The sequence below is a fragment of the Chelonia mydas genome, chromosome 1 (genome assembly GCF_015237465.2).
Source record: "Chelonia mydas isolate rCheMyd1 chromosome 1, rCheMyd1.pri.v2, whole genome shotgun sequence".
Lineage (NCBI taxonomy): Eukaryota > Metazoa > Chordata > Testudines > Cheloniidae > Chelonia > Chelonia mydas.
The window spans coordinates 8,108,754-8,131,760 of NC_057849.1; the positions used below are offsets into that span (position 1 = coordinate 8,108,754).

At 44.3% G+C, this 23,007-nt stretch overlaps 1 protein-coding gene across 3 annotated transcripts in view; it reads left to right on the forward strand.

Annotated features, from left to right (window-relative positions):
* Positions 1 to 23,007, forward strand: part of NUP98 (nucleoporin 98 and 96 precursor) — a 59,811-nt gene that overhangs the window by 31,264 nt on the left and 5,540 nt on the right. For all 3 annotated transcript variants that reach the window (XM_037909839.2, XM_037909790.2, XM_037909912.2), the window contains exons 19-30: positions 181 to 358; positions 892 to 1,056; positions 7,544 to 7,720; positions 8,580 to 8,736; positions 9,585 to 10,008; positions 10,766 to 10,995; positions 11,318 to 11,587; positions 12,674 to 12,831; positions 13,583 to 13,726; positions 15,771 to 15,913; positions 16,812 to 17,033; positions 19,538 to 19,779. In XM_037909839.2, the coding sequence (XP_037765767.1) occupies positions 181 to 358; positions 892 to 1,056; positions 7,544 to 7,720; positions 8,580 to 8,736; positions 9,585 to 10,008; positions 10,766 to 10,995; positions 11,318 to 11,587; positions 12,674 to 12,831; positions 13,583 to 13,726; positions 15,771 to 15,913; positions 16,812 to 17,033; positions 19,538 to 19,779 (2,510 nt within the window). The remainder of the gene's footprint in view (positions 1 to 180; positions 359 to 891; positions 1,057 to 7,543; positions 7,721 to 8,579; positions 8,737 to 9,584; positions 10,009 to 10,765; positions 10,996 to 11,317; positions 11,588 to 12,673; positions 12,832 to 13,582; positions 13,727 to 15,770; positions 15,914 to 16,811; positions 17,034 to 19,537; positions 19,780 to 23,007) is intronic.

Here is a 23,007-nt window from a genome sequence, read left to right on the forward strand (position 1 = left end):
CATACATTCAGGTTATTAATCTTGGACAAAATCTACTGGTCAGTGACAGTTGTGTTTCTGAACCAAAGCGTGTTTGAGCCAATGCTTGTGGTTTGTTCCAAACTTGATGTAAATTTTTTTTGAATGCCTCGTTTCAAAGCTCAGTGATCTCATTTCCTTCCATTGTCTACATTTTAACAGACGAGCTGAAGTTACATTGGATGGAGTTTGGCCAACGGATAAAACATCTCGCTGCTTGATAAAGAGCCCAGAACGACTAGCAGATATCAATTATGAAGGCAGACTGGAGGCCGTATCTCGGAAGCAGGGAGCCCAGTTCAAAGAGTACCGTCCAGAGACCGGTTCTTGGGTGTTCAAGGTAGTAATCACGGTTGCTCATCGCTGACTGCTCATAAACTGTGTATTACAAAGAGATCTGGGTGGAACAGAAGTCAGAATTTCCCTGATAAACCAGTAGCTGACAATGCTGTAATTCCAGTGCCTTTATTCAACTGTTTTTATACTTGTTTAAGGTTTTAAAGTGCTCTTTGTGATCCATTTAACTCATGAATTGTAGTACTAAAGTTTTTCAAGTAATATACAGATCATTCCGATTGTAATAGTCAAAGTGCAAACTGTCCAAAATACTCCCAGGTGATTTGTTAAGAACTGATCCTGCATATATGCGGTGTCTTATACAAAGATTGAACTCCCTCAGAGTTCATGTATGCTTCAGTATGCAGTTTCCCCTTAAGTATTCTAATGAGTGACTTTCAGACCCAAGGGGCAGCTAAACACCCAGCTCTGTGTGAAGTCAGTGGTGGTTGTGCCCCAACTCCCATCTGTGCTTTTGAAAATCTTCCCCATGTCTGTATTCCTATTACCAACACTTTGGCTTTTATCATTGTACAGGTGGCTCACTTCTCTAAATATGGCTTGCAAGATTCTGATGAGGAAGAGGAGGAGCATCCTTCAAAAGTGGACGCAAAGAAGTTAAAAACTGCCCAAGTGCCATCCCAGGGGCAGCTGGTGCCCCAACAAATGGCTCTAAATGGCAAGCCAACGCCTCCAGCTCAGGTAGAAAAAAAACAGTGACATGAAGTTATCCATAAAATGAAGTTTGAGGAATAGCCATTTGCCCTAAGACAGAGCCGTTACTATTGCAAATGTCTTGGAGACAGAAGAACGCAAAGCATTTTTAGAACCGACCTTACTCAAACTGGGGTGGTACTTCTGGTCTCTTACAGGATAGTTGCAAGATCTTTGTATACTTCACATGCTCTCCCCGTCCTTGCATCCTTTGTTTGGAATTAGCGTTTTTGTTGGTTGAATCTTGGGGGGGGGGGAGGGTTTGTAACCTGATCACTTCTTGTTTAGATCCCAGGGTTGTAGGATATGGTGTACTTGCACTAACTGGAAGAAAACATGGCTTTGTTAATATTCTCAAATATGTGCAATATTACCCATGCCAGTCATGCCGCCTCCAGCACCTGAAAACAAATTGCTTTGTGCATTAGGTTTTTAGATTGTACCTCAAAACTAGGTTTTTAGATTGTATCGTCAAACCTCATTCTGCATGCAAACTTGTATTCTGGTATTTTAAGAATGTACTCGACTTTATTAAAATAAGATCTAAAGTTTTTACAAGTTTGGCTATACAACTAATTTCTTAAAAGGTATTGGATCATGGGTGGGGTGCGGTGCAGTTGTTGCATTCTGAAGTTTTTTGTCCCAATTCATTATTCAGTATATGTATACACTTGCCTTATAGGAAGGTGGCGTTTTATCCAATCCCTGGCATCAACCTATGTAGCAATATCCTAAATGCTGAATGGTTACAAACAATTGTCAGATTTAAATGAAAATGGAATACTTTTCTTATCTAACATTGGAAAAAACACTGCTGACAGTAAACTAAACTAGGTCTTGGTGTTAATGCAGTAAAAAAGCATTTTATAATGGAGGTGTTCCTGGTGATTATGCAACAAAGCCCTTATGTCAAATGATGATCACCTGTGTCCCAGGAAGTAAATTTGTCAGTACAAAGTAGAGCTTAAGTTGAATGCAGAATGTAAAGGACTTGGGTGTGATGCTTCTTGGTGTCCAACCCTGCAATACAGTCCTTGATGTCCAACCCTGTTGCTATTTGTGGGTGTCGTGTGCAGGAGAGCAGAATAAAAGGGTGCCAGTCCCTAGCAGCTGAGCTGCATTTTTAAGGGAAAGGCTTTTGTTTCCGGTCATAAGCAATTTCGATATTCTGCTCATTAGTAAAGGCAGATCTCCAGGCTTGCAGTTCATTCAGGCATGAACAGTGAGCTTCTGCTTGGCATGAAGCCAGTATGCGTGGTATGTTTTTCTGTAGGAAATGGAGGAATTGTTAGCTTTGGCCAGTGGTCATAGAATATCAGGGTTGGAAGGGACCTCAGAAGGTCATCTCGTCCAACCCCCTGCTCAAAGCAGGACCAATCCCCAACTAAATCATCCCAGCCACGGCTTTGTCAAGCCAGGCCTTAAAAACCTCGAAGGAAGAAGATTCCACCACCTCCCTAGGGAACCCATTCCCGTGCTTCACCGCCCTCCTAGTGAAAAAGTTTTTCCTGATATCCAACCTAAATCTCCCCCACTGCAACTTGACACCATTACTTCTCGTTCTGTCATCTGCTATCACTGAGAACAGTCTAGAACCATCCTCTTTGGACCCCCTTTCAGATAGTTGAAAGCAGCTATCAAATGCCCCCTCATTCTTCTCTTCCGCAGACTAAACAATCCCAGTTCCCTCAGCCTCTCCTCATAAGCAGTGGTGAGCTGGAGCCGGTTCGCACCGGTTCGGGGGAACCAGTTAAATTTAGAAGCCCTTTTAGAACCGGTTGTCCCCTGAGGCCAAAAGTGGCACCTTAGGCACCGACTCCGTGGGTGCTCTGGGGCTGGAGCACCCACGGGGAAAATTTGGTGGGTGCAGAGCTCCCTGCCCGGCCCCAGCTCACCTCCGCTCCTCCTCCTCCCCTGAACACGCTGCCCGCTCTTCTTCTCTGCCCCCCCCCCCCCCCCCCCGGCTTCCCGCGAATCAGCTGTTCGTGTGGGAAGTCGGGGGGCTGAGCAGCAAGCGGTGGCTTCATGCTCAGGCCCAGGGTGGCGGAGGCAGAGCAGAGGTGAGCTGGGGCAGGGGGGCCTGAGGAGGGCTGCCCGCACCGCAGCAGGTAACCCCGGGGGGGGTGGGGGGAGGGCGCACAGGGCCTGAGCGTGAAGCTGCTGCCTGCTTCTCAGCCCTCCCCGGCTTTCTGCGCCAACAGCTGATTCGCAGGAAGCTGGTGGGGGGGGGCACATTCAGGGGAGGGAGCAGAGTGGAGGTGAACTGGGGCTGGGCATGGGGCAGGGAGCTGTCGGTGGGGACTCTGCACCCACCACATTTTCCCCGTGGGGGCACCAGCCCCAGATCACCCATGGAGTTGGTGCCTAAGCGCCACTTTTGATGTGATCAGTGGGGGGAGCAGCCGCTCCCTCCCCCCCCCCCCCCCCCGCAGCTAAGCTACCGCACCTCTAGGAGCCAGAGGGACCTGCCGGGAGCTGCCCCAGGTAAGCACCACTTGGACTCGCCCCCCGACAAGTCCCTCTGGCTCTTAGAGGCAGGATGGGCACCCACTAGGGTGGCCCATGAGACCCTCCTGCCCGGTTCTGGGGGCAGTCGGGATGGGGTTGGATGGGCCAGGGGTCCCGGGGGAGGAGGGGGGCGCATCAAAGAACACGGGGTTGGATGGGGCAGGAGTCCTGGGGGGCAGGAGCAGGCCACGTCCCCCAGCAGCTCATCAGATTTTGGCAGCTCATCACTGCTCATAAGTCATGCTCCAGCCCCCTGATAATTTTTGCTGCCCTCCGCTGGACTCTTTCAAATTTTTCCACATCCTTCTTGTAGTGTGGGTCGCAAAACTGGACACAGTACTCCAGATGAGGCCTCACCAATGCCAAATAGAGGGGAATGATCACGTCCCTGGATCTGCTGGCAATGCCCCTACTTATACAGCCCAAAATGCCGTTAGCCTTCTTGGCAACAAGGGCACGCTGCTGACTCATATCCAGCTTCTTGTCCACCGTAACTCCTAGGTCCTTTTCTGCAGAACTGCTGCCTAGCCGCTGGGTCCCTAGTCTGTAGCGGTGCATAGAATTCTTCCGTCCTAAGTGCAGGACTCTGCACTTGTCCTTGTTGAACCTCATCAGATTTCTTTTGGCCCAATCGTCCAATTTGTCTAGGTCTTTCTGTATCCTATCCTTATCATCCAGCGTATCTACCACGCCTCCCAATTTAGTGTCCTCTTCAAATGTGCTGAGGGTGCAATCCACACTATCCTCCAGATCGTTAATGAAGATATTGAACAAAACCGGCCCCAGGACCGACCCTTGGGGCACTTTGCTTGATACCGGCTGCCAACTAGACATGGAGCCATTGATGATTACCCGTTGAGCCTGACGATCTAGCCAGCTTTCTATCCACCTTATAGTCCATTCATCCAGCCCATACTTCTTTAATTTGCTGGCAAGAATACTGTGGGAGACCATGTCAAAAGCTTTGCTAAAGTCAAGGAATAACACGTCCACTTCTTTCCCCTCATCCACAGAGTCAGTTATCTCATCATAGAAGGCAATTAGGTTAGTCAGGTATGACTTGCCCTTGGTGAATCCATGCTGACTGTTCCTGATCACTTTCCCCTCCTCTAAGTGCTTCAGAATTGATTCCTTGAGGATTCCATGAGGCTCCATGATTTTTCCAGGGACTGAGGTGAGGCTGACTGGCCTGTAGTTCCCCAGATCCTCCTCCTTCCCTTTTTTAAAGATGGGCACTACATTAGCCTTTTTCCAGTCGTCTGGGACTTCCCCCGATCGCCATGAGTTTTCAAAGATAATGGCCAATGGCTCTGCAATCACATCCACCAACTCCTTCAGCACTCTTGGATGCAATGCATCCGGCCCCGTGGACTTGTGCTCGTCCAGCTTTTCTAAATAGTTCTGAACCACTTTTCTCCACAGAGGGCTGGTCACCTCCTCCCCATGCTGTGCTGCCCAGTGCAGTAGTCTGGGAGCTGGCCTTGTTCTTGAAGACAGAGGCAAAAAAAAACATTGAGTACATTAGCTTTTTCCACATCCTCTGTCACTAGGTTGCCTCCCTTATTCAGTAAGGGGCCCACACTTTCCTTGACTTTCAGGTATGTTAGCAACAAGAAGAAGAAACCCTTCTTGTTACTCTTAATATCTCTTGCTAGCTGCAACTCCAGGTGTGATTTGACCTTCCTGATTTCACTCCTGCGTGCCTGAGCAATATTTTTATACTCCTCTTTGGTCATTTGTCCAATCTTCCACTTCTTGTAAGCTTCTTTTTTGTGTTTAAGATCAGCAAGGATTTCACTTAAGACAAGCTGGCCGCTTGCCATATTTACTAGTCTTTGTACACATCAGGATGATCAAGCTTTTAGACAGGACTGCTTACCATGTCTCTTTGCTGCTGGTTCGCCTGCTGTGATTTTGTGGGTAAGGAGAGGCAGTAATCGTGCACAGCCCAGTGAAGAACAGAATGAGCCCCTTAGCAAGAAGCTACAATGGGATGCCCTTTTCTGTTAGAAGCCAAGATACGGTGTACCTCTTCTGTATTTTGTGTCATTGCTGTAGGTTTAGAGGTTGTTGTAAGGGGCAAAAAGTTGCCCAGACTTAATACAGAAACATCAGGAGACTATATTGTATGGGTTTAAAACTCATCAAATTGTTGGTGTAGAGAGCCAGGAAATACAATGTATTTATGGTTAAGGCAAAGATTTAGGATCTAGATCTAGGTTCTCCTCCTAGTGCTGTCCCAGTCTTTGTGGTTATATTCTAAAAATGATTTCAGAAATGAGTTTATATCTGTTCATTGGCCTTGAGTAAAGTTGCTCAGTGTGATGGCCTGATTTTCAGGTTCTGGTTTGCAACAGTTAAGCTGTGTTCTTTCTGGCTTGTGCATCATCACAACTAATAGATTCTGCACCTGAAATAAACTTCATCTGATGCACATGAAGGAGCAGAATCAAACTCTCCCTTTCATTAATGCATTGGTTCAACAATGTGAACGCAGTAAAGGAGTAAAATCATGTCAGGTCAGCTGCTATGACTTGAAATACACAGAGTAAGAATATGTGAGTCTTAGTAACTGGCTAATTCTGATGGCATCTTGTGTGCCTGGTATAGTGGCTCCTTCGCAGGGATGTTGAAGTGTAATTCTTCAATATTTGTAAAGTGCTTTAAGGTCCACATATGGAAGGTGCTATGAATGGTGCAAGGTAACTTACTTTACTAAAATCCCCAGCTTTTGCATGGGTCAGTGAAAATTGTGCTTTTGATCATAAACATACTTAGTTTTGCAAATCTTATTAGCACACTATAAATACCTGGTCATGAACTTCTTAATAAACAAAATACCTGTCTGCCTGCTGTTACAACTTTAGTTTTGTTACAGTTTATTGCAGTAGCACCTAGAGGCCCTAATCAGGGAGTCAGGTCTGTGCGAACACATTCCCTGCTACAAAAAACCTAAAATCTAAGTTGTCAGAGTTGTGCATGGCTCTTCGACCTATCTCAGGGAGTCTATAATCTTAAAAGGTGACTTGCACAGGAAGAGAAATGGGGTTTATGTTGCTTTGTTGGCTTGATAGTTTGTTTTGTGGGGTTCGCTTGTTTTATCTTAGAAAAGTCAGGAATATGAATTCTTGTCTTCCCTCTTGCTGTTCTCGGGCAGAAGGATTGGGAACTTTTTTATCTCTAAATTAAAGGTTTGCTGTGTGTTGTGTTACGAATGGCTTTTATTCCAGCTGCTCTGACACATCAAACAGCCACGTGAATAAAAACAATTGTTCTTTTGATCAGGTTTCATTTGCATGATTTCTCTGCCCTAAACCAGAGCACCTCTTATTCTACAGCAGAAATCCATAAAATGCATAAAATCCCTGTGGCTACTATCACAATTCTTTATGTGGAGTAGCAATGAGGTATTTTTAGCTGTCTTGTTTCTTAACAGCCAGGAAAAAGGAGCCAGTACTATGTGACAAGTCAGTCATCTACAGACCTCCAGGGGACCACAGTTTCAATCATCCCAGAGTTCTAGAATAAAACAGCCTTGACTTTCCAATTTACAACTATCAGAACTCTTCTGGAGAAAAACTTGGGACATAAATCCACTTTTCCTTTAGATCACATTTACTTGGAAAAGGAGGAAGAACTGATCTGGTCACGGGTGGGAGGGACTTTGCAGACTTAAAGGAACATACCCAGAGAATGTTTGCTATTTAAAGTGAAGGGGAAAGTTAACTTTCATTAGCCCATGATGTTGAAAATAGCTGGTCACTGCATTATTGCAACTCTAAGGGAAAACGGGACTAGGTAGTATGACCATCCGTAAATGTAGAGTCTAACTTGGAACCCAGAAATGACCAGTGAATACTTCACTTGCAGGTGATTGTTGAAGCCATTGAATATTCTTGGTTTCTCTCTAAACTGACCCAGAATCTGCTATTCTCTAACATGGTTTCCATGTCTTTGGTGTCTGTAGAGCCCAGAAGTGGAGCAGCTGGGAAGGGTTGTGGAACTGGACAGTGATATGGCCGACATCACCCAGGAACCAGCTCAGGATTCAATACTAGAAGATAGCATTACAGAAGAGCCGGAACTGGTGCCTGCTTCGACACACATTGCATCTTCACTTGGTATAAACCCCCATGTCTTACAGGTGAGCCACTTGCTGTTTCTATAGATATCTAAGTGGTAAGCCCTGCTCTTGCTTTATCCATCTGCCCAATTTCTGACACATCACTGGGACTTGTCTTCAGAATTGAGCATATTATTTATATACAACTTCGAACATTTATTATATATATTATATCTACCATACCTAGGAATCTCAAAAAGCTTTACTGTATTAATCATTGGTAAAGTGCTTTATGGGAGGAGGTTAAAATAGCGCTCTCCTGATTAAAACAGAAGAATTCAAGTAAGTACTGTGATGGCCTGCATTGGTGTCCAGCCCAGGACAGGCTATCACACCTGCTCCTATGAAAATCTGGATAATGTGACCACAAGTACACAGGACTACTGTTTTCTGTCTCAGCTGAAAAATAGTGCTCAAAGTGCTATATATGGGTGACTATTTTAGCATTTTAATATTGGGTCAAAGGAAAACTCCCCCACTTGCAGTACCCAGTTACTACTTGGTTTTCCATTTGAGTACTGACAACTTAAGCAAGGTCTGAGATAACACAGTATCAGCTCCTCAGGTCGTAGTGATCAGTATTGGATATTAAATAGGACGCCACCATTGTAGTTTAGCAGGTGACTTATGTCGACTTAAATCACTGGTTCCTCATAATAAATTGCTTTTAGTTCTCATTTTATAACCATCCCATCAGATCACTCATGATCTAATTTGAAATGTAAGTTTCAGTATGAATGGATCAGTGGTGGTTCATATGTAACTTTTAAAGGTGGCTTGGTTTTTTGGGAGACACTAGTTAGACCTGCTAGCCACTGCTAATTTGTGTCAAGTGTTGAGGGTTGTGCTAGCATGCAGTCTTGTTCTGTGATAATTTTAGATCATGAAAGCTTCCTTGCTTGCTGATGAAGAGGATGTAGACTTGATCCTGGATCATCACTTTGGCAAACAGCCTACAAAAATGGATACTTCTCAAGAGATCTGCTCTCCCAGGCTTCCAATTTCAGCATTGCAAGGACAGAAAAGACACTCCTCAGGTACTGTAAGGATCCATATTTCTGCACCAGGAGATACCCACGGGTGTTCACTTTAAAATAGTTTTAATCTGGGGAAAAGCCAACATTTTAAAAACTTGTTTTGGGCAGCTGGTGTGTCTTGTGAATTATCCTAACCTTCTAGACACTGGCTCTCTTTCAAGTCTGATCTCTAACAGTGATCAAACTGGGTCATTATTTAAATACGCATTTGAGAGCATTAGGATGGTATAAAGAGATTGGGTTTAATACTAATTAACTGCTAACGTATTCTGCCACTAATTACATATGCAGCTAGGAATTGTGTGCGCATAACTGACAACTATGATCACAAGAGAAAACGTAGCTTGTATATTTAAGGAAGTTGCAATGTTGCCAACATTAGCACTACATGGTCCACTAAAGTGAAGTGTACTTAACTGGGGTGTCTCCATAAGGAGCCAGTTTAAGTCCAGTGGTTACTTAGTAATGCTTATTGTTTCCTGAGGACACCTTCAGGTGACTAAAGCCATGTCTGTTCTAAATCTAAGGCCACGCACATATGTCTGGCACAGAGGGGCATCTGTTCTTTCTCTGAGGTACTTAACGGCCCTTGTTGGTGTAGTGCTTAGTTTGTACCATGGCTTGGACAATTGTGCTATAGCCTAGTATGTGACTGTTCATGACCATACATGTTGTCCCATTCATGCTACAGTCAGCTGTGTTAAAACCAGGCATGCTTAACTGTATAGTAAATGCTATTTATTAACTACTAGCTGTTCTGAATAGTTTTGGTGGAATTTCAGAGGATCTTAAATGACCTGTTAAATGCAGAGACCTTGTTTTCTTAAGTTCCCCAATCTTCCTTTCAGTTGGAGGGCTGCTGCAATCAAAATTTGCAAGTGTGTCTTTCCTCCCGAGTGGTTCTCTGCAAGATTTTCGTGGACCAAGAACTTCCTCTTTAGGCAATCCTCCATCTGCAGCCTCTTGGTCGGGGCTTTCCACCTTACCCTCTGCGTTCTCCATGCCCAGCGCAGCTCCAGAGGTGCAGCTGAAAACAGTGGGTGCCTGTCGGCAGCAGGGGCTAATACCTCTGGAAAAATCTGTCACTTACGGAAAAGGAAAACTCCTAATGGATATGGCACTCTTTATGGGACGCTCATTTCGCGTTGGTTGGGGACCCAATTGGACTCTTGTAAATAGTGGAGATAAACTGAGTGGATCAAGTGAGCCCGAGGATCTTCGCAATGACTCTATGGAATATGGATTCTTGCCAACTCCTGTTGCTCCTAAATCGTGAGTGGTGATCCATAGGACTAGTTCTCCCTTGCAGATATACTGGAGTATATAGAGAGCCATCCATCGTTGCCTTTAAAGTGAACTTTTTTGAATCTTGAATTGGGTAAAAATTTATGGGCCTGTGATATACAGGAGGTCAGACTAGATAGTCTAATGGTCCCTTCTGGCCTTAAGCACTATGAATCTGTGAATAAATATGGGCCCATATCTTCCGCACTGAGTGCTGCTAATATGGGTTGACATGTAGTGGTGGGAATACTGGAGCATCTCCCCTTTAAATGAAACTTTCAAAGAACTTCCTGTCTGGTGTTCCAGCGAGCTGCCGAATGTAGGCCAAGCTTGCAATGGAGTACGCAGAGACTTTAGGCTAATGCTTCCTGAAGATGTGTCCGTAACTATAGAAATGTTTTTATAGTACTGCCATAGGTTGGATAGTTGTGTTCCAAATAAGGGATGAAATCCTAGGATCAAGTTTCTTCATGTCCCATGATTGAAGCACGCTGTCAGTTTCAGGATGTTTGCCGTTCATTCTGTAACCACAGCATCCACAATTTGGCCCTTAGCTGTTCCTTGGATTGGGTACCTATTGAATATATTGACATCCCATTCCGGTAGAGAAATGGGTTCTGGATTTATTATCCACCTGATGATCAGGAACAGGAGAGGTGTCTCTCTCTACATAACAAGACTAACAGATGTGTAAAATAATTTGTAAGTATCTATATCTTTCCAATACTACTGTTATCTTCCCCAGACTTTTAGAATCTCCCTTCAAGGTTCATATAGAGAAGCTGACCTTAGAACGAAGGAAGACAGATGGAGACCAGCAGTTGTACCTCATCCCTCTGGAGATAAAGCTCAAAAACAGTACTGTCCATGTAGACGAATGTTGTCCTCTCTTAGCAGCCAACCCAGGAGTGTCTGCCATCCATGACTATGCTGACTGGGTTAAAGACTTTTGTGGAGACTCAGGGGAAATAGAACGTGAGTATCAAGAGTTATACTTTGGGGGAGCATAGAATCTAAGTGATAGAGCAGTTTAGCACAAGTTCACTTCACTTCAAATAACTTCGACTGGTTATGGCCACCTCTTTTGGTTTTATTGACTTTAAAATGGCTGGATCAGATGCACGCTGGGCTGATGCATTGTGGGGTGCTAACCAGTTGATTTAAATTTTAAAGTAGTCTAATCCCGTATGAATGTAGGACAAATATAGGACTGACACAGCCCCCTCTACAGCATTGTTCCAGATTCCTAGTACGTGTGTCGCTCTCCTTTGTGACCACTTAATTTTTTGTTCTCCAGCTGTGGTGAAGTACTGGTGTTTGACATGGATGTTGTGTGAGGCAATCTGGGGCCACCTGAAGGAGTTGGAAGCCAGCTTGGAGGAGCCCAGTGAGTACATTGTAGCCCTGGAGCGCAGGAAAGCCTTCTCCCGCTGGTTATCGCAGACTGCAGCAGCACGAATTGAAGAGGAAGTCTCACTGTCTCAGTACGAGAATCACATAGAGGCTGTGTTTAGCTACCTTACTGGGAAGAGGATCAGTGAGGCTTGTAGGGTGGCACAGCAATCAGGTAAGAAGCTTACAACTCACAGCTGACTTTGGGATATACAGGAACTGCAGCATTTCGCCCCCCCCTACCCCCCATTGTTACCAAGATCAATATTAGGTTCAGCCTTACTGCAGAAATTGCATGGTTATTGAGGAAAGTGTACAAGAGGGACAAGTCAGATGTTTCTACTTCAAATAGTTTTTGGTGGACAGGAGAAGAAACCTTGGTCTCCTTCAGGATGGACTCTGATACAAGGCATTTTACACTTCAAACTCTAATACCTAGGCTGAGGCTTTAGTGATTTCCTACTCAAAGGAACTGACTACTCAGTGTATTGACTTTTTTACTAGCTTAAGACAGTGAGAGGAATAGCTTAGCCACTTTCTGCTGATATATCTATCTGGGGAACCTTACAGCTGTTAGTTGTAACTCATATTCCAGTGTTATAATGTAAATCTGCTGTGTTCAGAGCTTGCTTTCTAGCTCAGTAAATCTGCCTTGAAAGTTGCTGTAGCAAAGAAACTGTAATTGGGCCAGTTCTTAACTCTGTGTTCCAACTGTTTGTAGGTGGGAAGAGCTCATGCTCTAGAAGCTGCTTTACTTCCACCATTCTCTAAGTGCTGTAATCTGTGTGAAGTGTATACCAGAAACTTACTCTCTCCTTGATGAGTGCAAATAGCAATGACCACTAATAGAACTGATTACAGTCTTTGTTTTTACAAGCTATAATTTAAGCTTCTAGGGCTGGGTATTGGTTTTTGAAGCATACTTGTTTGGCTTAAGTGACTACTTCAGATTTTAACAATACTGAACTTTTTCTTGTCTTCCTGCTTCTTTCTTGCTCTTGTGGTTGATTCTGAAGGAAACCCAATTAGTCTAATTTCCATACCTCTGACTTTAGAGTATGAGTTACCGCCATTTTTTAAAACATCCCCTTGTTCTTTGTGGCTGGCTGTTGTGAGCACAGTGGGATGGTAGGAAAAACTGTTATTGCATAAGGAACTAGAAAACAGCCTGACTTTCCAATCCAACCAAACTGCACGTTGTAGGATTGTGGTCCGTTACGTCCCAGAAAACTCTGCTGACATGCTGTTTTATTTCCTTTAGGAGATCACAGGCTTGCCCTACTCCTCTCCCAGTTGGTAGGCAGCCAGCAGGTTCGGGAGCTCCTCACAATGCAATTAGTGGACTGGCATGGATTGCAGGCAGACTGCTTCATCCAGGAGGAGAGGTTGCGCATCTTTGCTCTGCTGGCTGGGAAGCCTGTAAGTCTTGCTGACAGTCTGTTGTGTCTGTATAATTGCAAGTTAGCTACTGCTAGATAGGAAAAATAAACGAGTATGTCTTGTAGACCAGGGGTCTTTTTCTTTCGGAGGCCCACCCCAACATGCTATAAAAGCTCCATGGCCTTCCTGTGCCACAGCTGTTTTTCTGCATATCCAGTAGATTAAAAGCAAGGGCTGGTGTTAGGGAGTAACAAGCAGGGCAATTGCCAGGAGGCCCTAGGCCACAGGGGACGCCGTGAACCTAAGTTGCTCAAGCTTTGGCTTCAGACCCATGCAGCAGGGTTTCGGTTTCAACTTCAGCCTCGTGTGGCGGTGCTCGGGCTTTGACTTTCTGCCCTTGGCCCCAGCGACTCTTAACGCTGGCCCTGCTCTCCGGTATATTTTGGCAGACCCCATGAACCTGCTTGGGGGAGCCCACCCCGGGGGCCTTGGACCCTTGGTTGAGAACTGCTGTTGTAGACTAGCTTTTGCCAAGTGCGGAGCATATACGTCCTAGAGTCGCTGTTAAAAGGAGTATTATACTGACTTCCCAACACATGCAGTCCAATGGCTTGTGTCCAGTCTCTCACTATTAAATACAAAAGGATTCATTTGGTCTCTTCCTAATGCATCCTTTCAGTGGTAAATGTTACTCATATAAACTAGTCAGAGGCTACAAAACTAGGTATTGCTATTTCTCAGTGTAACCTTCACTGCAAACCTGCTTTAAACCTTGCAATCTGTTGTTCAGGTGTGGCAGTTGTCTGAAAGAAAAAGCATTAATGTGTGCTCACAGCTGGACTGGAAGCGTGCTATTGCTATCCACCTCTGGTATCTGCTTCCACCAACGGCTTCTATTTCAAAGGCACTCAACATGTACGAGGCAGCATTCCAGGTATGTCATCACACGCCTTTTAAAAAAGGGAAACACGTCTCTTCCTTGCGTTCTTGTCCAGGCACTACAGCAAAGTAAGTGTCCTGTGTGCTCTTAAGAATGTGGCTTATTGTTTAAAGGACAGCTTCCGTTTCTCATGAGGCTTGATTCAGGATTAATCGGCAAACTTTGGTGTTTCAATCCTATCTTGAACAGAAATGGATTAGCAGTTACAACTAATTCCAAGAAAACTGAAAGTCCTATTTCATCACTTTTTACACAAAGGCTGCTGCTGCTGCTTTGAACAAATATCTAAACCGAACTTCACAAATTGCCATCTGAACAGTTGGTGCAAGCCTTGCAAACCCACAACAAACTCTTGTTGCATTTTGAATATTTGTACTTAATTATATGCAGTGCTTGTAGCAATGTTTGGAGTCTGCCCAACCCTTTCCATTATAAGTCCTTTTACCTGAATTGTACAAACCCCTTTAGATTGTCTCCTAAACTTTATGGCCTTTGCAGAGGGGATTAAAGGGCAACTGGCTGTAGCTCAGCATAGATCTCACTGGATTTCTGACTGTATTAAAATCTGCTGCAATTTAATAAAGGTTCTCTTTCTGTGAGAATAACATCCCATTCCACTAGAGCTCATTCCACTGTGTCAGCCTTCCTAAGTAATGTATTGATGGATATTTACAAAGCTTCCATGTGGTCATCAATACATACTGATGGCAGAGTGTCTAAAAAAGTAAACGTTTCCAGCTGATGCCAGTTTTGGCAAGTCAGTCTCTTCAAATAATCCCAAATCTGATCACCTGCAAGGGTACAGATGGTGAGTCATTTACAGTGGAATGTCTATATGCACAATCACTCAGAAAAAATTTACTTGTACAGTAACCGTTCTTTAAGATGCGCACATACATGACACTCCCACCTTCACTGCTACTTTGGGTATTATTTAACAGTGCAAAGGATTGGTGAAGGAGGCGGCAGCCATGCCCCTTTTATGCCCTCAGCTCTGAGCATGAGAAAACTGGGGTGCATGCACCACCTCGTGATACCGTTGGCAAAAGTCTCTGACTTTTGTGCGTGGGGTGTGCTTGCACCTAGAGTGGAATATATGTGCACAGTACACCTCAAACAGTTTCTGTACAGGTAAGTAACCGTTTGGGGTTTCTTTGTGATTTAGACAGTCAAATACTGCCACGGAGAACTGTCTTGTCCCTTCCTCTGCCACAGGGTTCATATATGATGCTGAGCAAGCCACTTAAACCAGACTTTTCACAGGTAGCCACTATGTGTGTTCCTCAGTTTAATAATGCACCTGCCTTGTTTCCTCATCTGTAAAGTGGGGATAATATACCTCATCTCAAAGGGATGTTGTGAAGATAAATTCATCAATGTTTGTGAAGCACTTGGATGCTGTAATAAGTGCCATAGAAAAACTCTTGAGGAAATCCTCTCTATTCAGAGAATGGGTTTCAGTAGCGTTCAGCTAATAAGGCTTTGAGCAACACATTGAACGATGAAGATAAAACAAAATAGGGACTGCTACTCAGTGAGCATTATCCAGCTTGTTTACTGACTGAGGCAGTGGTCCTGTGAGAGAGAGAATGTGATCATGTAATTTTTGTATCCTAATGCATCTTCACAAGGGGGCCAAATGAAGGTTGCGGTGCAGCCTTAATTCTGGCACTTCCTAACTTTGGTGTGCATGACTCTGCAGCCTTTTAAAAAAATGTATCTTGTGTGTGTAAAACTTCCTAGCTTTTTAAAACAGCAAACTGAAAAAAACATTCCATTACAATTTAAAAGAGCCAGGTGACACTGCAAAAGTATTTTAAATAGGTAGAATATAGCTCCCAGAGGTGGCTACTAAAGGCAAGCTAATTACCACTACACTGGCAGTCTCACATGTGGGTGTACTTTGCTGAAGCAGAAAGCATTTCAGACTCCTAATTCACAGGAGTTGTGAGGTTCTGAATGTGTGCTGTGTATGTAGCAGTGCTGTTCTATTTGGTTTGCTGTCACTAAGTGTAGTCTGTGGTACAATACTCTACAGAACACCACGGAGTGTGAGAAATATGCCTGCTGTCCCCTGCCTCCCTACCTAGAGGATTCTGGCTGTGTGCTTGAGGAAGATGACAGTGCAAAGAGACCCCTGAGAGATGTCTGCTTTCACTTGTTAAAGCTCTACAGCGACAGGTAAATGGGAATCTGAACACCTAAGGAGCCATTTATTTGGTCCCTCCCTCTTGCTGTTCTGCAAATATAGAATTAGTCATAGATGTCTCCTCTCATACGATCTGTTCCTAAATCCACGATGCTGGAGGAAACACCACTGGGAGTAAAGACTTCCCCACAGTCTCTGGGGTTTGGCTACTCTCCTTTGCACCAAATTCCCTGCTGCCTGCAGTGCAAACAGAAGTAGTTCAGTACTCCCACCTTACCCAGTTACGAGCCTAACATATAAAGCTTTTTGGGGAAAAGCAGCAAGCAAAATTCTCCCAGACCCAAATTTCCAGGACTTTGTGCCCCAAATGGGACAGCCGCTAAGTTACTGGTATTTGCAGAAAGAGTGGTACAGCCCATTTGTATATGAGGGAGAAGTTGGTCCTGAAAAGAAATGAGGCATCAATTTAGCATCTCTCTTAACTCTAGTAAGACCGCTTTTATGTGGCCTTTGACAGTTTTGGAAAGGACATTTTTTTGATCAGAAACTAGCAGCCCAGTATAGAAGTCTTGTCTGTAACTATACATGTTCTCTCGTAACTTCAGCTTGTGTTCTGAATGAGGGTAAAGTGTTCTTATCTTCTGATGTGCAGTTGCCTTTTTTTTAAGCTGCTGATAAAATAACGCAGCAGGTGCATATTCCTCAGAGGAAACATGACGCTCTGGATGCAAGCTCAGAGAAGCTTGATAGAATATTAACTATTGAGCTTGTGTTTAAATAGGACACTAACTTGCTTCCAAAGGCATTCAGTAAAGAAAACAAAGAAATTGTCAGGAACTAAGGATCACCACTACTTGGATTCATTATGTGGGCCCAATGAACTGCTTGTCCGCTTCATGTTACTTATGTTTTAAATCCATCTCCCTACAGATGCTATGATCTCAATCAGCTGCTTGACCCCAGAAGTATAACTTCCGACCCCTTGGACTACCGTCTTAGTTGGCACCTGTGGGAAGTACTCAGAGCCTTGAATTACACTCATCTATCAGAGCAGTGTCAAGGAGTCCTGAATGCCAGCTATGCTGCCCAGCTTGAAAGTGAAGGACTTTGGGAATGGGCCATTTTTGTACTGCTGCATACATCCAATACACAGTAAGTACAAGGCAGACTTCTCTTGCTATGTGCCTTGGAAGGAGTATTTGTAGTTGTAGACAGGGTGGAGCAATTATCTATGGACACTAGTGGCTTCTCTTGAGGTACTCCAAAATGATTGATCGTAGTGCATCAGTTTTCAAAATATGTGAGGATTGCAAAAAGGGCCACAATTTCCTAGTCTAGAATGTCACAGAATCATAGACTACCAGGGATGGAAGGGACCTCAGGAGGTCATCTAGTCCCACCCCCTGCTCAAAGCAGGACCCAGATCCCTAAATGGCCCCCTCAAGGATTGAACTCACAACTCTAGGTTTAGCAGGCCACTGCTAGAAAGTGCTTAGCAGCATGGCATTTACAATTCCATATGATGCACATACAAGTACAATTATGGTGCCCACAAGTTAACAAAATACAAGGCTAGGCTCACTCACCTAGCTTTCCCAGTGCAGCCTGTCTTTTTCTTTTAGAGTGTAAGTTCTTTACAGCAGGGGTTACTTTATTTTATATAGTGCTGAGAACATTGTTGGAGCTAAATAGTGATTGCTCCTGTGTGGGTTGAAACCAGTCTTCTGATGGGCATGGACTATAAAAATGAACTACACCACTGCTTTGTAGAATGCTAATACTCTTAGATCTCTGACTTATCTGAAAGGATAAGGAGTTAAGAATACACAGATGTTGTCATTAAAAAGACATTTTTTGTGGGTGTAGTTTTTGTTCATGAGCAAAGTAGGTAGTGCCAATATTTTCCTTGTTTAAGGAGTGAAAAGAATTGGATTAAATTTTGGCAGGTTGCGAGGACTAGTGATTTCAGAACAGTTGTACAGAATAGAATTGAGTGGGGTGTTTAAAGGGACATAGTCAATTTGAAAATCATATGTCTGAAATGTGTATCTTGCTAGAAAGCGGACAAGGTGGTAATATCTTTTTATTGGACCAACTTCTGTTGGTGAAAGACAAGTTTTTGACCTTAGCTTTTCAGGTCTGAGTAAGTTTGTAACATCTAACATTACTGTAATTCATAAGTTAGCCAAGAATTGTTTTCACTTTATTAGTGTATAGTTAGTTTTGACTGTGGTGGGGAAAAACCCTACAAACATCAGCAAGAGAAGGCACACTTTAGAAGTAAAATAAAATTGAACACAAGTTTTAAAAATGATAATATTTTGAGGGTGCTCTTTCAAGTTTATTCTTTTCATACTGACCACTTAAAAAGAAAATAATAATTTGCACTTCAAGAGCCTGAATCCTCTAATATTTGAGTCCTAAAATGTAGGTGGAGTCAGTGACAAAATACTTACTCATTAGTTTACCCTGTGTCCAAATTGTCTAACTTCTGTGACTGTTACATAACTACTCTTAATACTGCAGAGCAATGATACTGGGTAGCAGTCAGACCTCCAGTGGTTCAGGAGCCACATTAGAGATCAGCATTACCCAAAAGAGCCACAGTTGTGTGAATTCCTTGTATCATTGACTATTTTATATTTGTACATATATTCTCAGAGCAAAATGACTGACCAAATATTTTACAATTGGTTAATAACATAGTAAAAAGATCCTGATTGGTTAATAATTAAATCACATAGCGTTTTAATATCGTGCTGCAAAGAGCCACAGGAGACGCAGTAAAGAGCCACTTGCGGCTCCTGAGCCACAGTCTGAGTATCACTGTTGCAGAGCCACAGCTTGACACTCTTCAATGGGGTCTCATCTCTCACTTCTTTTATGCTGGAATCTAGGCTTGTTGGCATTTCTTAGGGTCACACACTTATGGTGTCACCTTGATCCTTTATCACTTTTGCTTGTAGCTGTTAGGAATACTGAACTTTCAAAATTGTCTGGCAGCATCTAACTAACTTATGTATCATACTAACCATAAATAGATTAATCTGTCTAAAACAGTGGCCCCCAAACTTTTTTACATCATGCCTCTCCTTATCCCTGTCCGTGTTTTCTTGCCCCCCAACACCCCAGGGGGCCGGAGTGGGCTGCGGCTCCGGGAGAGGGGCGCATGGACAGCGGTAAGGGGGCTGAGGCTAGGGCCACTGCTGGAGCCCCAGGGGCCGGGGTTGAGTGGTGTTCCCTCCCCACTCCTGAATGTTCCTCTGCACCTCCCTAGGGGTGCCCCACAGTTTGGGGACCCCGGTCTAAAAAAATGCCTTTTAAAATAACTGCTTTCTGCCAGAACTCTACTCCAGATAACTCTGCCCACTCGCTTACCACTTCTTGACTTTGGTTAGACCACAGAGTAGGATCATTCTCCTCAAAAGGTTTCAGTGCTAAGAACTGATATGCAAGGGAAAATTATGGCTAACATGGATTGCTTCTTATGAATTTGGGAGTCATTCCTTGCTTCACTGCTATAGACCTTTTAATGCTAACCAGATATTACAAGTGACTGCTCACAAAATATGCCCATTCCTAGAGCTCTGATTTTTGAGGGTGAAACATAAAATGATGACCTGTTTGAATAGCTAGTTGCTGTCTGTTCCCATTAGCACACGTGAGAAAGCAGTGCGTGAATTCTTAAACCGCCACTGCGTGCTGTCGGAAACGCCAGAATCCTGGACAAAGGAGACTTTCCTGATACAAAAGCTCTGCATTCCACCAGAATGGATTCATGAAGCTAAGGCAGTTCGGGCAAGAATGGAGGGAGATAAGCATAAAGAGGCCCTCTACTTGTTCAAAGCTGGACACTGGAACCAGTGTCACAAACTGGTCATCAGGCACTTAGCCTCAGGTGAGATTATTTGTCTCCTAGGTTTGTCATGCGGGCTTCTGAACACTGAAAGATGCTGACCAATGTCATTGAATGCTCTGCAAGATGAGGGTCTGGGACAGCTCATTCCTTGTAAAGGGGCTTATAACTAGCAGCAGTATGCCTGGGCAGTGGCTGTCAGTGACATTAATTGGGTCTATTAGTAAATCTATTGCTTGATACCCTGATATGGAAGTCCTCCATATAAAACAGAGCATGGGGTGATGCATTCTTAACCTAATGTGCCCCAGCCTTGACTTCCAGGGATCACTTCTAGGGTGAAGATAGTGGTCCCCATTCCCATTGGGCTCTTGGTCCCTCTGGACGCTCCTTTTTCTAGGAATTGAGCTGGTACAACAAATTCACTTTTTCGAGTGATTGCACATGTCCATTCCACTTCAAGTGTGTGCATGCCCAGTGCACCAGAGCCAGAGATGTTTCTAATTTGTGGTACCCATCGGAGCGACACATGGGTCTCCAGCACTCTTGTGCTACTGACTTAAGGCGCAAAAGGGAGCGCTTCCCCAGATCTGCCTTTGGTTTCTTCTTACTGCCTGTGGTCGGTAGCTGGACCATGTCGATTTGTTTAGCCATGCTTTCCCCTACAGTGGTTTTCTGTGTATTTCTGTACAGTTAACTAGTGTGTTTTCTGGTTTACAGATACTTTGTTCTTATACATAGTCTAGGTTTTCTTTCTTGTCTTGGTTTTCTGGCATCGAGTACCTCTTAGCCCAGGTGTTGACACTCGGTACTGAGGCGTGCCTCATTTCCCAGGTTTTAAGTCTTGTGTGGGTTGCAAGAAGTCTGTGCAAGTGGGTGAATCTCACTTCAGGTGCCTGAAATGTCTGGGTGATGGCAGTGTTTGAGACTGCTGCCAGACCTGTATAGACTTCAAGCTGTGTACAGAAAAGGATGGGGAGGTGAGACTGCGCCACATGCTTATTGGAAGCTGGCTTATGTCCACCTTCTGAGCCTTCCCTCTCTGGGTGCAAAATACTGTACTTCCATCTCAGCTAGGAGTGCCTCTCTGGATATTGCCCTCCCCCTCCCCCCCGAGAAGATTGAAATCTGGGTAGCACTGTTCCTCTAAGTTGGGTCAATCAGATCTTGACACCCGGGATCTTGATCTCCTGTCACTTACCAGCAGAGCACTGGGGTATGTGACTCTCCCTGGTACTGGCATCTGCCTCACCCCTGGAAAAGTTGTTGACTCCAGCACTGGTTTCCAGGCCATTGATGTGGACTTTTACTGCGGTGCCAACATTCTCAGGGCAGCATCAGTCAAACCAAGGTCTCAGGGTAATGTGGCAGAAAGAGACTTGCTTATGCTCCTGGTAGGGGATTCCCCAGTCATGCAGAAGGTAGGCCTACTGGTACTAGTCCCTCCCCAGGCTCCGGCACACTTGCTACAGCAGAAGGGTCCCATGTTATTTCCAGGTAGGAGCAGCAGTTTGCAGTAGTATGGATGATCAAGTCCTCAGAGCATTGCAACTTTCTTGTCCTGTCCTGTCCAGTCCAGTCCAGGGGTAAACCTAGTATGTCACGTCTCATGGAAAGGTAAGCTGCTGTTTGCTTGTCCTATTCCTCCGCTCCTCAAAATACTGCGCAAGCTCCAACAGGACCAAGCTTGCATAATTCATATGGTACCAGCCTGGCCTTGTCAGCATTGGTTTTCCAGTCTGCTAAATGTCTGTCAGGAGTCCAGTGCCACTACCTCAGAAACCTGGCATAATATCCCAGAACCATGGTCAGATGTTAGATCCCAACCCATGCACCCTTCATTTTGCAGCATGGATACCCTGTGGTTAACTCAAGAGTTTGAATGTTTTGTGGACATAGAAAACAGTCTTCTAAACATCAGGAAACTGTTCATCAGATTTGCTTACCTGATGAAGTGGAAGGATTTCTCCAGTTAGTCTTGGCAGATGGGTATTTTGCTGATCCTGGCTATCCAGCATATCCTGGATTTGCTTCACAGAGCATTAAGGCCTCTGTGTTCCCTTAGAGTTCACCTGGCAGCTATCCCCACATTCCACCCACCAATAGAGGGCAGATCAGAGATTTCTAACCCGATGACCATCAGATTCTTAAATGGTGTGGAGAGTCTGTACCCCCCACATAAAGGATCCTATCTGTCCATGGGTCTTGAATTTGGTACTAGCTGTGCTTGTGGGCTACCTTTTGAGTCGGTGGCCACCAGTTCTTTCTTACATCTGTTTATGAAGGTTGCATTCTTAGTGGGCATTTTCTCCATGGGGAGGATGAGGGATTTCTGTGTCCTGGTTGCTGACCCTCCATGTGTCCTTTTTTATAAGGACAAAAGTGTACTTACATCCTCATCCCAAGTTCCTTGCTAATGTGTCCCCCACCCCACCCCGCCACCCCAATTTCACTTTAATGAAGCCATATACTTACCATCCTTTTTTCCTAAGCCACATTCTCGTAAGAATGAAGAGAGGCTTTATACTTCAGATGTCAGAAGGGCATTGGTGTTTTACTTGGACAGAAGTAGGTCTATTAGGTCTACACAGCTGTTTTCAGTTGTGGGCATAATTAAAGGCTTCCCAGTTTCTTCGCAACTGATTTAATTGTGGATTTCATCTTGCATATGTCTGTGCTATGACAGTGCCAAAGTATCCCCACTAGGAAGGGTGGTAGCTCACTCCACAAGAGCCCAAGCGGCTCCCTGTGCTTTTTTGGCTCTGGTATCTATACGACATTTGTAATGCTGCAACACGATCATCGTATGCTTTTACAAGACATTGTGCTATATCCCAGCAATCCAGGAATGATGCGAAATTTGGGTGAGTAGTTCAATTTTTCAGGTAGACACTGAAACCCTCTTCAAGTCTCAGCAGTTTATCACCTGAAATGGAATGAACATCTTCAATCACTTGAAGAAAAAACTGTAACTAACTTCTTTAACCGTTCTTCAAGATGTCCATTCCATGACCCATCTACCTTCCCCTCTAAGCGTGCTAAAGGCACATGAGCCGCACCAAGCAGTACTCTCAAGGGAGAAACATCTCTGGCTCTGATGCACTAGGCATACATACACCTGAAGTGGAATGGACCTGTGCAACACATCTCAAAGAACAACAGCTATAGAAGAGGTAGTAACAGGTTTTTTTCCTCATAGGACACAAATTCAGTAAAAATTTCTGATCATTACTGTTCCTGGCCAGATTTGAACCTGGAAACAAGGCATAA